This window comes from Heterodontus francisci, unplaced genomic scaffold (genome assembly GCF_036365525.1).
Source record: "Heterodontus francisci isolate sHetFra1 unplaced genomic scaffold, sHetFra1.hap1 HAP1_SCAFFOLD_319, whole genome shotgun sequence".
In the NCBI taxonomy this organism is placed as follows: Eukaryota; Metazoa; Chordata; class Chondrichthyes; order Heterodontiformes; family Heterodontidae; genus Heterodontus; species Heterodontus francisci.
Genome location: NW_027142010.1, coordinates 1,418,592 through 1,436,286, shown reverse-complemented (window position 1 = coordinate 1,436,286; position 17,695 = coordinate 1,418,592). Strand labels below are relative to the sequence as shown.

General features: G+C 49.0%; 1 protein-coding gene across 1 annotated transcript in view; it reads left to right on the top strand.

Moving 5' to 3' along the window:
• Positions 1 to 17,695, top strand: part of LOC137366191 (uncharacterized) — a 179,288-nt gene that overhangs the window by 64,065 nt on the left and 97,528 nt on the right. Inside the window, exon 3 of the mRNA XM_068028181.1 lies at positions 13,679 to 14,560. Within this exon, the coding sequence (XP_067884282.1) occupies positions 13,679 to 14,560 (882 nt within the window). The remainder of the gene's footprint in view (positions 1 to 13,678; positions 14,561 to 17,695) is intronic.

Below are 17,695 nucleotides of genomic sequence, written 5' to 3'. Positions count from 1 at the left end.
GTTGGTGTGTGAGCATGCCCAGTACATCATGTTGGTGAATGTCCACTACCATGGCAGCAGCCACAATACCTTCATTCTGAAGCAGTCAGCTGGTCCCAGTACTCCGGGGCTCCATGAAGAACCAGAATGTGGCTCCTTTGAGCCAAAGGAAAGCCCCCTCTAGACACAACCCATGTTTCTACAGCTCTAAACCACCTCCCACCGTCAACCGTTAATTACGCAATTGACATGTGTATAATGTGAGCAATGGAGTCGCCAGGAACATGGTGTAACAGACCATCGGTGTGATAAAGCAATGCTTCCGATGTCTGAACCGCTAGGGGAGAGCCCTCCAGTACACAGTGTCTGTGTTCATGGTGTTCTGCTGCACCCTTCATATCATCACCATCATGAGGACACAGGCATTGGCACCAGGAATCCGGAGACCACCTCAGAAGGAGGAGGCAGGGAAGGTATTTCCTGGATGCCTTCAACCCGTACTGGCAGTCGGAGAGTCCGTGCTAAGAATCCAGTTCCCAAAGAACAACATCCCTATCCAATCATGAGTTCCCCATTCTCCACCATTACACCCATCTGAGACGCCCCATCACAGTGTCCCCTTGGTCAGTATCCTGCAATAAAAACATCAGAGAATTATTATAGCACAGAAGGACCAATTCATCCTTTCGTGTCTGCACTGGCTCTCCGAATGAGCAATTCACCTAATGCCTTTCCCTGCCTTCTTCCTGTAATCCTGCACATTCTTCCTTCTCATATATCAGTTTATTCAGCTTGAATTGAACCTGCCTCCACCACACTCTCAGGCAGTGCATTCCAGACTCTAACTACTCCCTGTATGAAAAAATATTTTCCTCAGGACGTCTTTGCTTCTTTTTTACATGACTTTAAATCTGTGCCCTCTCGTTCTCGATCCTTTCACGAGCGGGAACTGTTTCTCTCTATCTCCTCTGTCCAGACACCTCATGATTTTTGAAACCTCTAATAAATCACGTCTCAGCCTTAACTGAACTGAAATAACTGAAATTCTTCATCCTGGGAATCATTCACGTGAATCTTTTCAGTACTCTCTCCAATGCCCTCACGTCTTTCCTCAAGTGTGACACCCAGAACTGCACGCAATACCACAGCTGAGGCTGAAATAGTAACTTATATAAGTTCAACATGACTTCCTTGCTCTTGTACTCTATGCCCCTATTAATAAAGCCCAGGATACTGTATGCTTTACTGAACACTTTCTCAACCTGTCCTGCCACCTTCAATGACTTGTGCACATATACACACAGGTCCCTCTGCTCCTGCACACCCTATAGAATGGTCCCCTTTATTGCATATTGTCTCCCCATGTTCTTCCTATCAACATGTATCACTTCACATTTCTCTGTATTGAACTTCATCTGCCATCTGTCTGCCCATTCCACAAACTTGTGTGTGTTCTTTTGAAGTTCTACACTATCCTCCTCACAGTTCACAATGCTTCCAACTTTCGTAACAGCTGAAAACTTTGAAATTGTGCCCTGTATACCCAGGTTTAGGTCCTTAATATATGTAGGGAAAAGCAAGGATCCCAAGACTGATCTCTGGGGAACTCCACCACAACCCTTACTCCAGCCTGTAAAACATCCATTAACTAATACTCTTTGTTTCCTGTCACTCAGCTAATTTCGTATCCATGTTACTACCATCCCTTTGATTCCATGAGCTACAGGTTTGCTCACAGGTCTGTTGTATGGCATTGTATCAAAAGGTTTCTGCAAACAGGGAATAGTTAAATGTCTGGAATGAACTGCTTGAGAATGGCGGAGGCAGGTTCATTTGAAACTGAATAGACCGTTATATGAAAATCAATGTACACCACATCAACAGAATTGCCCTCAACGACTCTCTCTTTTACCACCTCAAACATCTCCAACTAATTAGTTAAACATTATGTTCTCTCAAGAAATCTATGCTGGCTTGTTTAATTAACTCGCATTTGTCCATGTGACTATTAATTTTGTCCAAGATTATTTCTTGCTGGAAGTTTTCCCACCACCGACGTTAAACTGACAGGCCTGTAGTTGCTGGCCTTATCGTTACACCCTTTTTTAACAAGGGTGTAACGTTTGCAATTCTCCAGTCTTCTGGAATCACCCCCAAGTCTAAAGAAGACTGAAAAATTATGGCCAGTGCCTCTGCGATTTCCACCCTCACTTCCCTCAGTATCCTTGGATGCATCTCATCTTTTCCTGGTGCTTTATTCAATTTAAGTATAGGCAGCCTATCTAATACTTCTTCTTTATCAATTTTAAACCACACTAGTGTCTGACTTACCTCCTCTTTCAACATTGCCTGGGTTGCATCTTAGAATCATAGTAAGTTTATGGCACAGGGAGAGACCACTTGGCCCAACGTGCCAATGCTGTCCAAAAAACGATTCATCCATTCTAACCCGATCTTCCAGCATTTGATAGATTACAGCACTTGAGGTGCATATCCAGACTCCTTTTGAATGAGCTGTTGGTTTCTGCCTCAACTATCCTTTCGGGCAGTGAGTTCCAGACTCCCACCACCCGCTGGGTGAAAAATAAAATCCGCAGCTCCCTTTCAATCTTGCTACCAATCACTTTAAGTCCATGCCCCCTCGTCACTGACATCTTTGCGAAGGTGAATAGACCCTTCACCTCCACTCTACCCAGGCACCTCCCGGTTTTGTACATTTCAATCAGATTTCCCCTCAGCCTTCTCTATTCCAAGGAGAACGACCCCAGCCTGTCCAATCTTTCCTCATTGCTGCATTTTTCCAGTCCTGGCAACATTCTCGTAAATCTCCTGTGTAACCTCTCTGGTGAAATTACATCCTTTCTGTAATGAGGTGAGCAGAACTGCACACAGTACGCAAGTTGTGTCCTAACCAATGAGTTATACAATTCTAGCATGACCTCCCTGCTCGTATATTCCATACCTCAGCTAATAAAGGAAAGGATTCCGTATCTTCTTCCATGGTAAAGACTGGTGGAAATTATTCATTTAATACCTCAGCTATATCCTCTGCCTCCATGTGCAAATCCCCTTTCTGGTCCTGAGTCGGCCCCATTATTCCTTTTACTACCCTTTTACTATTTAGATGCCGATAGTAAACTTTGGGATTTCCTTCAATGCTTGACTCTTTTCATGCTCACTCTTTGCTTCTCTTATTTGCTTTTTCACTTCCCCTCTGGAACTTCTATATTCAGCCTGCTTCTCAATAGTATTTTCTACCTGATGTCTGTTTTTTCAGACATAAACTTGTCAACTTATCGTGCGGCCTTCAAAGATCTGTCAAAATGCACACCAAGTCTCTCTGTTCCTGTCTCCTCACTTAAGCAATACCACATTGTTTCTTTGCCTTCCCTTACACTTCCTACCCAAATTTCTCACTTCACACTTCAATGTGTTAGATTATATTTGCCATTCGCCTGCCCCTTTCACCAGTCAGTATCTGTCCTCCTGAAGTCTGTTACTATCCTTCACACTGTTTATTATCATTTCTGAGTTTCCTGCCATTTGAAAACTTTGACATTATCCCCTCTGTACACAAGCCCATTGCATTAACATACAGCAACAGTGATCCCAACAGTGACCCTGGGGAATCCCACTGACTACTTCCCTCCAGACTGAACGACATCCATTCTCCACTACTCTCTACTTTCTGTCACTGAGCTAATTTCCCGCATGCTGACATTGAAAATAAAAGAACAGACTTCCATTTCTGAAACGCCTTTCATGACCACTGCATGTCCCAAAATGATTTACAACCAATGAATACTTCTCAAAGCGAAGTCACTCTTGTAATGTAGGAAACAGGCAGACAATTTCTGCACAGCAAGCTCCCACAAGCAGCAATGTGATAATGATCAGATCTGTTTTTGTGATGTTGATTGAAGGATAAATATTGACCAGGACACCGGCAATAATTCCCCTGCTCTGCTTCTACATCGTGCGGTGGGATCTTTAACATCCACCTGAGAGGGCAGACTGTAACTTGGTTTGAAGTTTCATTCGATAGACTGCACCTCTGACAGTGCAACTCTCCCTCAGTACTGCACTGCAATGTCAGCATTGATTCTTGTGATCAAGTGACACTTGATCCTAGAAGCTTGTGACTGAAAGGGGAGAGAGCTACAAACTGAGCCACGGCTGACATTTGTCCTTTAATCCCAAGTGTTTCTAATTCGGTAACACGGCTGTTATGTGGCACTTTATCAAACGCCTTGTGAAAGGATAGGAATATTGTGAAAGACCAGGTGGGAACCATCATAGAATCATAGAATATCACAAAATGAATGAGGCCATAAGGCCCATCAAGTCTGTGATGTCCCTTTCAAAGAGCAATCCAGTTAATCCCACTCCCTGGCTCTTTCACTATATCCTTGCATTTTGTCTCCTTCAGATATTTATCCAATTCTCTTTTAGGATCTACTATTGGATCTGTATCCATAAGCCTATCAGACAGTGCATTCCAAATCCAAACCACTCAGAAACAAAAATCCTCATGTCTGCTTCTTTTACCAATCGCCTTAAAACTGTGTCTCATGGACATTGGAAATAGTTTCTCTTTATTTAAATGATCTAAATCCTTCTATTGTTAAATACCTCAATCAAATCTCCTCTGAAAGTTCCCTGCTCTAAGCAGAACAACCCCAGCTACATAACTGTAATCCCTCATGCCTGGACAAATTCTAGTAAAACAGTTCAGTACCCTCTCCGAAGGCTTCATGTCCTTCCTAAAGTGTGGTTCCCAGTATTCGACACAAGACTCCAGGTGCAGCTGAACTACTATTTTATATATGTTTCACATAGTGTCCTTGCTTTTCTTATTTTTGCCTCTATTTATGAACCCCAGGATCCCATATATTTACTAACTGTCCAGTTAACCTTTCCTGCCACCTTCTCTCTCACTTTCTCTCAGTCAAATACACGCATGCACACACGCTCTCTCATACACACACAGAATCACTCTCTCCCACACACAAACAGACTCACTCAGACAGAGAGACACATAAACACACACACACACAACACCACACACATACGCACAACACACACGCACACACACACTCCCTCTCACTCCGACAAATACACACACACACGCCCTCTCTCAAAGGTGCACACACACACAAACTCTCTCTCTCTCCCACAAAAACACTGAAGCTCTTTCTCTATCTCTCACACACACGCACACATTCTCTCATACATATACACAAACTCTCTCCATATCTTTCACAAAGACACACAGACTCTCTCTCAAACACACACCCACGCTCGCCCTCACACACACCTACACGCTCCCGTTCTCTCACACACACATGCACTCCCTGGCACACAGACTCTCAAATTAACTCACACTCCCGCACACCCACGCATACACACACGCTCTTTCTCTCTCACACACACACACGCACACACTCTCTCACAGACAAACAGACAGACACACACACACGCTCCCTCTCTCCAACAAATACACACATGCACACGCGCTCTCATTGAAACGCATACACATCCTCTCTCATACACACACACACAAGCCCTCTCTCTCACACACACACTCTCAGACACAAACACACACGCACACGCAACACACACACACACGCATGCACGCGCACACATGCGCCACATGCACACACAATCAACTGACACACACATACACATTCTCTCTCAGCCAGACACACACACTCTCTCTCTCACACAGACACACTTTCTCACACACAGACACACGTGCACAATCTATGTGACACACACACAAACACTCACTCTCTCTCTAACACACACGGTCTCTCACACACATACACTCTGTCTCAGACAAATACGCATACGCACTATGTCATACACAAACACCTACACACTATCTCTCGCTCACACACACAAGCACAATCTTTCTCCCTCACACACAACATCTCCCCCTCTCTCTCTCTCTCTCTCTCACACACACACACACACACACACACATATAAACACACACACACGCACTCTCACACATACACACGATATCTGCCTCACACAAATGCACACACACCCTCTTTCATTCTCTCTCACACACATAAACATTCTCTCTGAGACACATACAATCTCTCACACAGACAAATCAGAAATGCGCACAAACACATGCACACAAACACAGATACAAGCACATGCAAGCACACCAAGACACACACACGCTCCTGTTCTCTCTGTCTCACACACACACACACACACACATGAACGCACACACTCTCTCACACAGGCAAACACTCTGTCTCTCTTAAAAAACACATAGGCTCTTTCTCTCACTCACACGCACGCACACACGCTCACTCTCACACGCATATATACACATATACACACACTCTTCCTCTCTCAATCACACACACGCACTCTCCCAGACAGAGACACTCAATCTCTTTCTCTCTGACAAATACACACATGCACAGACGGTCTCTCTCAAACGCACACACACCCTCAGACACAAGCACAAACACAAATACACAAACACACACACGTACACACGCAGGCACCCTCTCTAACACACACGCATACACTCGCTGTCACACACACACACACTTTCTCTCCATCACACACACACACACACTCTCACTATCTGACACAAACACAGTCACTCTCTCATACAAACTCTTATACAAACACACACACTAACTCTCTCAAACAAACGTACATAGACCTTCCCTCTCTCTCTTACACACACACTCTCTTTCTCTCTGAGACACACACACACACGCTGTATCTCTGTCACACACACATACGCTCTATCTCTGCCACACACACACACACGCTCTATCTCTGTCACACACACACACACACACATACACACACACACGCTTTCTCTCTGTCTGTCACACACACACATATGCTCTCTCTCTGGCACACACACACGCGCTCTCTCTTTCACACACACACTCTCTCTCACACAACACAACCCTCGATCTCTCTCAAGCAAACATACTTTCGCTCCCTGTCACACACACACACACACGCACTCTCTTTCACACATACACTCTCCTCAGACGCGCATAGACAAACACAATTCCTCTCAGAGGCACAAACACGCAAACTCTCTCTCTCACACACACAAGCGCTCTCTCTGTCACACACACACACACACGCTGTCTCTCTGTCTGATGCACACACACGCACACATACTCGCTCTCTGTCTCTCTCTCTCTCTCTCTCACATACACACACAAACACATACACACACACAGACACACACTCACGCTCTCCCTCTGTCACACACACACACACACACACATGCACACACACACGCTTTCTCTCTGTCAGTCACACACACACACACACGTGCGCTTGCTCTCTCTGTCACACACACGTACACACAAATACACGACAACAAACACAGGCAGACACACACAGAGACACACAGGCACTCTCTCTCTCGCGCGCGCGCACACACACACACACACATGCTCCCTCTCTGTCTGACACCCACACACACATGCTCCCTCTCTCACACACACACATACACACACACACGCTCTCTCTCTGTCACGCTCAAGCACACACGCTGTTCCTGTCACACACAAACTTACAATCTCCTCAGAATCTCACAGACACACACAATTCCTCTTCGAGGAACAAATACACACTCTCTCTCTCACACACATACAGACACACACACACACCCTCTCTCTGACAAGAACACACACACACACACAGACACACTCACACACATACAAACACACACACGCTCTCTCTCTGTCACACACACACATGCACTCACTTGTCACACACTCACACTCACACGCTTTCTCCCTGTCACACACACACAGGCACACAACCACACACACACACACGGTCACTCTCTCTCACACACACAAAAACACTCGCACCATCACTCTCTTTTACAAACACTCTCATTCTCACTCTCTCACTCTCTCACTCTCACATTCACTCTGAATCTCACTCACTCTCTTCACACACACAAAAACACGTTCACTTTCAGATGCACACTTCACTTAGCTTAGAGATACAGCACTGAAACAGGCCCTTCGGCCCACCCAGTCTGTCCGGCCATCAAACACCCATTTATACTAATCCTACACTAATCCCATATTCCTACCACATCCCCACCTGTCCCTATATTTCCCTACCATCTACCTATACTAGGGGCAATTGCTAATGGCCAAGTAACCTATCAACCTGGAATTCTTTGGCATGTGGGAGGAAACCGGAGCACCCGGAGGAAACCAACGCAGACACAGGGAGAACTTGCAAACTCCAATAGACAGTACCCAGAATTGAACCCGAGTGGCTGGAGCTGTGAGGCTGCGGTGCTAACCACTGCGCCACTGTGCCGCCCCAAACACACACATATGCTCTCTCTCAGACATGCACAGTTACAGGCTCTCTCTCAAAAACACACGCACATGCACACACACTCACATTACCTCTCACACACAGACGCACACCCTCTCACTCACTCTCTCACGCACACACACATACTCTCGCTCATACTCTCAGTTTCACCTGCACGCACGCTTTCTCTCTCTCTCTCACACACACACTCTCTCAGACACGCACGCACACACACACACACACAGTCATGCACGCTCTCTGTCACACACATGCTCCCTCAGACACACACACAAGCACACATGCTCTGTTTAGACACACACACGATCCCTTTCTCTCTCACACATACACTTTCACTCACACACACAGACACGCAAACACACTCACACACTTTCACACTGACTCACTCACACTCATGCACTCTCACTTTCTCACATTCACTAACACACTCTCACACTCTCACACTGACTCACTCGCGCACTCACGCACTCTCACTCTCTCACACTCACGAACTCACATACTCTCAAACTCTCACACTGACTCACTCACGCACTCTCACACACACACACGCTCTCTCTCTGTCACACACACACACATACACACACATGCTTTCTCTCTGTCAGTCGCACACACACGATCTCTCTCTCTCTGTCACACACACACACACACACACACACAACCTCTCCCTGTCACTCACACACACACACGCACACACCCCCACACACACGCTCTTTCTCTGTCACACTGTCACACACAAACACGCTCTCTCTGTCTCACACACGCTCCATCTCTGTCTCTCTCTCAGACACACACCCACACAAACACACACACCACGCACATACACTCTCTCTCTCACACAAACACACAAACTCCCCCTCTCAAACAAACACACGTTCTCTCACTATCTCACACACACAGGCTCACTCTTACACACATATCCAGTCTCCTCAGACGCACACGCACACACAATTCCTGTGAGAGGCACAAACACACACTCCCTCTGACACAAAAACAATCACAGACAGGCACACACAGGCGCTCTCACACACACACACACGCACGCTCACTCTGTCAGACACACACACACACATGCTCTATCTCTGTCACACACACACACATACATGCTCCCTCTCTGACACAAACACACACACGTTCTCTCTCTCTGTCACGCTCAAGCATACACGCGCTCTCTGTCACATACATACACACACACACACAGACGCTCGCACAAGCTCTATCTCTGTCTCACACACACACACGCACACTCGCTGTCTCACACACACACACACACACACACACACACACACACACACACACACACACACACACACACACACACACACACACACACGCTGTCTCCCTGTCACACACTCACGAATACATGCTCTCTCTCTGTCGACACTCGCACACACACACTCTCTCTATGTCACACACACACACACGCAAACGTTATCTCTCAGTCACACACTCACAGACAGACATTCTCTCTCTGTCACACACACAAACACGATCTCTCTCAGGCTCTTTCTCTCTCTCTCTCACTCTCTCTCTCACGCACACTCACTCTCTCACACAAAATCACAGTACGCTGTCTGTCACACACAAACTTACACTCTCCTCAGAATCTCACAGACACACACAATTCCTCTTCGAGGAACAAATACACACTCTCTCTCTCACACACATACATACACACACACACACGCTCTCTCTCTGTCACACACACACATGCACTCTCTTGTCACACACTCACACTCACACGCTTTCTCCCTGTCACACACACACAGGCACACAACCACACACACACACACGGTCACTCTCTCTCACACACACAAAAACACTCGCACTCTCACTCTCTTTTACAAACACAAACACTCTCACTCTCACTCTCTCACTCTCTCACTCTCACAATCACTCTGTCACTCTCACTCTCACTCACTCTCTTCACACACACAAAAACACGTTCACTCTCAGATGCACACTTAACTTAGCTTAGAGATACAGCACTGAAACAGGCCCTTCGGCCCACCCAGTCTGTCCGGCCATCAACCACCCATTTATACTAATCCTGCACTAATCCCATTTTCCTACCGGGTCGCTGGAGCTGTGAGGCTGCGGTGCTAACCACTGCGCCACTGTGCCGCCCCAAACACACATATATGCTCTCTCTCAGACACGCACAGTTACAGGCTCTCTCTCAAAAACACACGCACACGCACACACACTCACATTACCTCTCACACACAGACGCACAACCTCTCACTCACTCTCTCACGCACACACACATACTCTCGCTCATACTCTCAGTTTCACCAGCACTCACGCTTTCTCTCTCTCTCTCACACACATGCTCCCTCAGACACACACACAAGCACACATGCTCTGTTTAGACACACACACGATCCCTTTCTCTCTCACACATACACTTTCACTCACACACGCACACATGCATACACACTCACACACTCTCACACTGACTCACTCACACTCATGCACTCTCACTTTCTCACATTCACTAACACATTCTCACACTGACTCACTCGCGCACTCACGCACTCTCACTCTCTCACACTCACGAACTCACATACTCTCAAACTCTCACACTGACTCACTCACGCACTCTCACACTCACACTCACACAGACACACAAGCTCTCTCTCTCTCTCACAGACACTCACACAGACACACACACACACACACATGCATGGGCGCACGCTCTCTCTCTCTCCCACACACTCACACGCACACACAGAGATGCACACACACACACACACACACACACACGCTCTCCCTCTCTCTCTCACATACACACACACACACACTCTCTCTCTCTCGCTCAGAGACACACACACACGTGCGCTCTCTCTCTCTCTCTCACAGACACACATACAAACACTCGCGCGCTCTCTCTCTCTCACACACACATGCGCACACACACTCACACACACACACGTTCTGTCTCTCTCAAACACACACACACACATGCAAGCTTCCTCTCACACACACACACACATACACTCACTCTCACACACACACGCATGCTCTCTCTCTCTCTCTCTCAGTAAACACAGACACACTCACTCTCCCTCACACACACACTCTCTCTCTCGAATACACACGTTCTCTCTCAAACACACACATATGTCTTTCAGACACAAATACTCACTCTCTCTTACTCCCGCTCACATGCACAAATACACGCACACACACACACACAGCCTCTCTCTCACACAGGAACACACGCACTCTCTCTCAGATACACACACATATGTATGCTCTCTTTATTACACACGCTCTCTCTGTCTCTGTCTCTCTCTCACACATACACGCACATACACATGCACACACACACACACATACACACACACTCTCTCCCCTCTCTCTCTCACACACACACACACACACACGCACACACACGCACACACACGCACACACACGCACGCAGGCTTCCTCGCACACACACATACACTCTCTCTCACAGACCCACGCTCTCTCTCTCTCTTTCACACACACACGCACTCTCTCTCAGACGCACATGCTCTGTCTCAAACAAACACACATGCTCTCTTTCAGACACAAATCATCACTCTCTCTTACTCTCACTCACAAACACACACGCACACATAGAGTCTCTCTCACGAAAGCACCAACACACTCTCTCTCTCAGACACACACACATATGCACGCTCTCTCCATCACACACGCTCTCTCTGCCTCTCTCTGTCACACACACACACTCCCTCACGCACACACACACACACACACATACATACACACACACTCCTTCTCACACACAGAAACACACACGCTCTCCCATCTCAGACTCACACACACAACACTCTCTCTCTCATGCACACTCTGTTAGACACAGCTGCGTACAGGCTCTGTCTCATGCGCACACATGCTGTGTCTCACAAACACCAACACGCTCACTCTCAGACGCCGACGCACATGATCCCTCTGAAACACACACATATGCTCTCTCTCAGACACACGTACTCACACAGTCTCTCTCTCTCTGTCTCTCTTTCTCTCTCTCACACACACACACACACTCTTTATCTCACACACACACTCTCTCTCTCTCAGACACACACATATACAGGCTCTCTCTCTCAAACATGCTCTCTCTCTCTCTCAAACACATACACCCATAAACACGCCTTCTCTGTCACATACACACACGCTCTATCTCTCTCAGAAACACACGCACACGCAAACATGCGCACATACGTACACACACAAATGTTCTCTCGCTCTCTCTGACACATAAATTATCTCACACACACACAGACACACACGCTCTCTGTCACAGTCTCTCTCACTCATACATATACACAGACACACTCAAACACTCCCACACATACATACAGACAGACAGACACACACACACTTTCTCTCTCTCTCAGACACACACAGACCCACACGCACACTCTTCCTCTCTCTCACAAGCACACACAGACAAATTCGCTCTCTCACCGCACACACACGCGCTCTCAGACACACACGCGCACGCCATCTCTCTATCTCACATGCACACACACGCACTCGAATGGACTCTCTCTCTCAGCTACACACACACACGCATTCACACGCACACTCCCTCTCTCTCACACACACACATACACTCTCACACATACACACACGCTCTCTCTCTCACACGCACATACGCTTTCTCTCTCTCACACACAGACACACATACACGCTCCCTTTAAGTTGCACACACATACATCCTCTCACACTTTCACACACAGGCACACAGACACACACCCTCTCGCGCACATACACACACACAGATCCTCTCTCTCTCATGCACACACACGCTGTCTCATACACACACACAAACACACACTCGTTCTCTCTCTCTCTCTCTCTCTCACGCACACACACACGTGTGCGCACACACACACATCGCACCACAGGCACTGAGACAGAATCTCTCAGTGAGTGCAACGTTTAAGTTTCTACACAAAGCAAAGTGCTGCAGATGCTGGAAATCTGAAATAAAAACTGAAAATGCTGGAAATATTCAGCAGTTCTGGCAGGATTTGTTGAGAGAGAAGCAGAGTTAATGTTTCAGGTCTGTGACCTTTCATCAGATCTGGGAGAGATTACAGATGGAACTGTTTTTAAACCAGACAGGGAAAGGAGGGAATGGAAGGATTATGATCAACATTCACTTTAACAATTTCAGATGTAATCTCTATTATCTTTCACCGTATGACACACCTTCCCATTTGTCCTATCAGATTCACTGGATACAGGAACACATTTATAATTCTCAATAAGTCCTCAATCAAAGTGATAACCTTGCTCCAGTCTGATGCATAATTTCTCTGTTTATATCCCTTCCTCACAGTTAACTTACTGACGATTGGGATCCTGTCTCGGGGAAAGTGCGGTCTCTCCAACTGTGTCACTCGCTACCTGGTGGCCATGTCAGCGGCGGATCTACTGGTCATTATTCTGGACCTGATATTGAGACAGATTCCCATTGTTTATCGGGAGAAGTTTATGTTCCTGTGGTTCATCCCCGTGTGTAATGTCCACGCCGTCCTGCTTTACGCAGCCACAGACTGTTCTGTCTGGTTCACCGTCACTTTCACCTTTGATCGATGTGTGGCCATTTGTTGCCAGAAGATGAAAATAAAATATTGCAGTGAGAAAACGTCGGCTGTGGTTGTGGGGACAGTGACTGTGCTGAGCTGTTTGAAGAACATCTTCTGGTATTTTATGTTAACAGGTCTGTATTGGCTGGGGAACAAACCCTGGTTTTGTTCTGCAACAAAGGGTACTTGGGAATCTCTTGTCTGGGGAACAATCGAGTTCATCCACAACAGTCTAACCCCTGGGATCCCATTTGTGCTGATTCTGCTCCTCAACACTGTCACCATCAGACACATTTTAGTGAGCAGCAGAGGACGCAGGAGACTCCGAGCCCACAGCAGTGGGGAAAGTCGCAGAGACCCCGAGATGGAGAGTAGAAGGAAATCCATCATTTTACTGTTAGTTATTTCGGGGAATTTCATCCTGTTGTGGGTGATGCTCATGGTGTATTCCATATGGAGGAGGGTATGGTATTTGGGGTATGTGACTGTTTCTTCACCTCTGTCTCTGAAGGAACTGGCCTTCATGCTGCAGCTCCTGAGTTGCTCGACAAATACTGCGATTTACGCCGTGACCCAGACTCAGTTCAGAGAGCAGTGGAAGAATGTGCTGAAATATCCCTTTACTACAATTGGTAAATTCATTCACTTATGAGAGGAACTGAATCACTGACGATTTCCAGCAGCTGGGGGCAGGGCCTACCACCATGGAAATAGTGGTGGGGCAGGGTCTGTCACCTCGGCGACAGAGCAGGGCGGGACCTGTCATCAGGGAGAAAGAGCGGGGCGGGGCCTGTCACTCTGGTGACAGAGTGGGTGCGGGGCATGTCACCATGGAGACAGAGCCGAGGCAAGGCGTGTTCACAGGGGGAAGGGGGCTGTGGGCGGAGAATGTCACCAGTGTGACGGGGAGTGCGGGCGGTCTCTGTTTCCTGAGAGAAGGGGAGTGGGGTGGGGTATTTTTCCACGGTGACGGGGGCGTGGTGTGGGGTCTGTTTGCAGGGTGAGGGGAAGCGGGGTGGGGCCTGATTTCCGGTTGAGATTGGGTTCAGGGACTGTTTCATGCAGGTATAATTATAGAGAGATACAGCACTGAAACAGGCCCTTCGGCCCACCGAGTCGGTGCCAACCAACAACCACCCATGTTTCCAAATCCTACGTTGATCCCACGTCCGCCTATCACATCCCCATCATTTTCCTACCACCTACTTACACTGGGGGCAATTTACAATGGTCAATTTATCTATCAAACTGCAAGTGTTGGCTGTTGGAGGAAACCGGAGAACCCGACGGAAACCTACGTGGTCACAGGGAGAACTTGCAAACTCCACACAGGCAGCACCTAGAACTGAACCCGGGTCGTTGGAGCTGTGAGGCTGCGGTGCTAACCACTGCGCCACCCATCCCTACTGATGGAAGTGTGGTGGCGGGGTTTTTTTCCAGGGTGATGGAGGAGTGGTGGCATGATCAGTTTGAAGGGTGACGAGTAGTGGAGGCGGTACCTGTTTCCAGGGTGATGGGGTGTTGTGGCGGGGTCTGTTTTCAGGGTGACAGAGGAGTGGTGGCGGTACCTGTTTCCAGGGAGACGGGGTGTGACGGCGGGGTCAGTTTGCAGGGTCATGGGAAATGGGAGCAGGGTCTGTTTCTCGAGTGAACGGAGTAGAGGGTGCATGACCTGTTTCCAGATTGATGGAGGAGTGGAGACAGGGCCAGTTTTGTGGGTGACTGGGAGTGGGGATCGTGGTCTGTTTCCAGTGTGAAGGGGTGGGGGCTGGGATGCTTCCCGGTGATGGAGGTGTGGAGGCGGAGTCTGTTTCCAGGGTGACGGGAAATGGGGCCAAGGTCTGTTGCACAGTGACGGGGGACTGCGGGTGGGACCTGTTTGCATGCTGATGGCGGTGGCAGGGTCTGTTTCGAGGGAGACAGCGAGTGGGGGCGGTGTCTGTTTCTAGGGTGATGGAGTTGTGGGTGCGTGGCATGTTTCCAAGTTGATGGAGGAGTGGTGGTGGGGCTTGTTGCCCTGATGACAGAGTTGAGGGGGCAAGGCCTGTTACCCGGTGAAGTGAAGTGGAGCGGGGCCTGTTACCGCAATGATGGACGAGTGGGGGTGGGTCCTGTTTCCAGGGTGAAGGAGTGTGGGGCGGGGCCTCATGCCAGGGTGAGGGGAATGGGGGCAGGGGCTATTTTTGCTAGTGATGGAGGAGTGGGGCGGGGCCTGCTTCGATGTGCTGGAGGAGTCGGCGCGGCATCTGTTTCCAGGGTGATGGGAAGTGTTACCCTGAAGAGAGAGGAGCGGGACGGTGCCTGTTTCCCCAGTGATGGAGACGTTGGGACGGTGCCGTTTCTCGATGATGGAGCAGTGGGGGCGGGGACTGATTCCATGGTGATGGGGAGTGGGTGTCGGGTCTGTTTCCAGGGTGGCGGGAAGTGGAGTTGAGGCCTATTTACAGGTTGATGAATGTTAACGGGGTCTGTTTCCAGGCTGAATGGGAGTGGGGTCGGGGCCTTTTTCCAGGCTGACGGTGAGTTGGGATGTGGCTTGTTTCCATGGTGATGGTGAGTGGGGACTGGGTCTGTATCCAGGGTAATGGGAAGTGGAGTCAGGGCCTGTTTCCAGGTTGATGAGGAGTGGGAATGGCATCTGTCTCCAAGGTGAATGGGAGTGTGGTCGGGGCCTGTTTCCAGGCTGACAGGGAGCGGGGGAGGGTTATGTTTCCAGTGTGATGGGGAGTGGGGTGGGGCCTGCTTCCAGGGAAAGGTGGGAGTGGAGGCGGGACATTTTCCCACTGTAACAGGAAGTACGGCGAGATCAGTTTCCAATGTGTCAGGGAGTGGGCGCGGCTTGTTTCCAAGGTGTCAGAGGAGTGGGGGCAGGGGCCGGTTACCCAGTGACAGAACAGTGAGGGCGGGGTCTATTTCCTCTCGACAGTGGGTTTGGTGCCTGTTTCCAGGATGACGGAGAGTCGGGCGGTTCCTCTTTCCTGTGTGTTGGGAGTGGAGTGGGACCTCTTTCCAGCGAGTCGGGGAGTGGGGCGGGGGATGCTTCCAGGATGGCGGGGTAAGTGGGGGCACGACCTTTTCCACGGTGAAGAGGGAGTGGCGCAGGACCTGCTTCCAGGGTAACGGGGAGTGGGGCCCTGGATAAAATGATTGGGTACGGCTTGTTTCCAAGGTGCTGGGGGCGCAGCATGGTTACCCAGTGACGGAAGAGTGAGGGCGGGGTCTGTTTCGCCTTGACAGTGGGACTGGGGCCTGTTTCCATGGTGATGGGGATTGGAGCGGGGGCTGTTTCCAGGGTGATGGAACGAGTGGGGAAGGGACTTTATTCCAGGGTGATGAGGGAGTTGGGCGGGACCTGCTTCCAGTGTGTCTGGGAGTGGTTCGCGGTCTGTTTACAGGGTGGTGGGTGAGTTGGGGCAGTACCTGTTTCCAGGTTGAAGGGGAGTGGGGCTCTGCTCTACTTTCAGGGGGATGGGGAATGGTGGCGGGGTCTTTTCCATCGTGACGGAGGACTGGGGACGGGACCTGTAACTCCGATGATGGTGCAACGGGGGCGGGTCCTGTTTCCAGCCTGATGGCGCGGTGTGGGCGGGCAAGGTTTCGAAAGTGACGGAGGAGTGGGGGTGGTGTCGCTTTCCATGTTAACGAGGAATGGGGCTGGGCCTGTTTCCATGGTGACGAGGAGTGGGGGCGGTGCGCCTTTCCCTGGATAAGTGGATGGTGATGGGCCTGCTTCCAAGGTGCCGGATGAGTGCGGGCGGGGCCCGGTT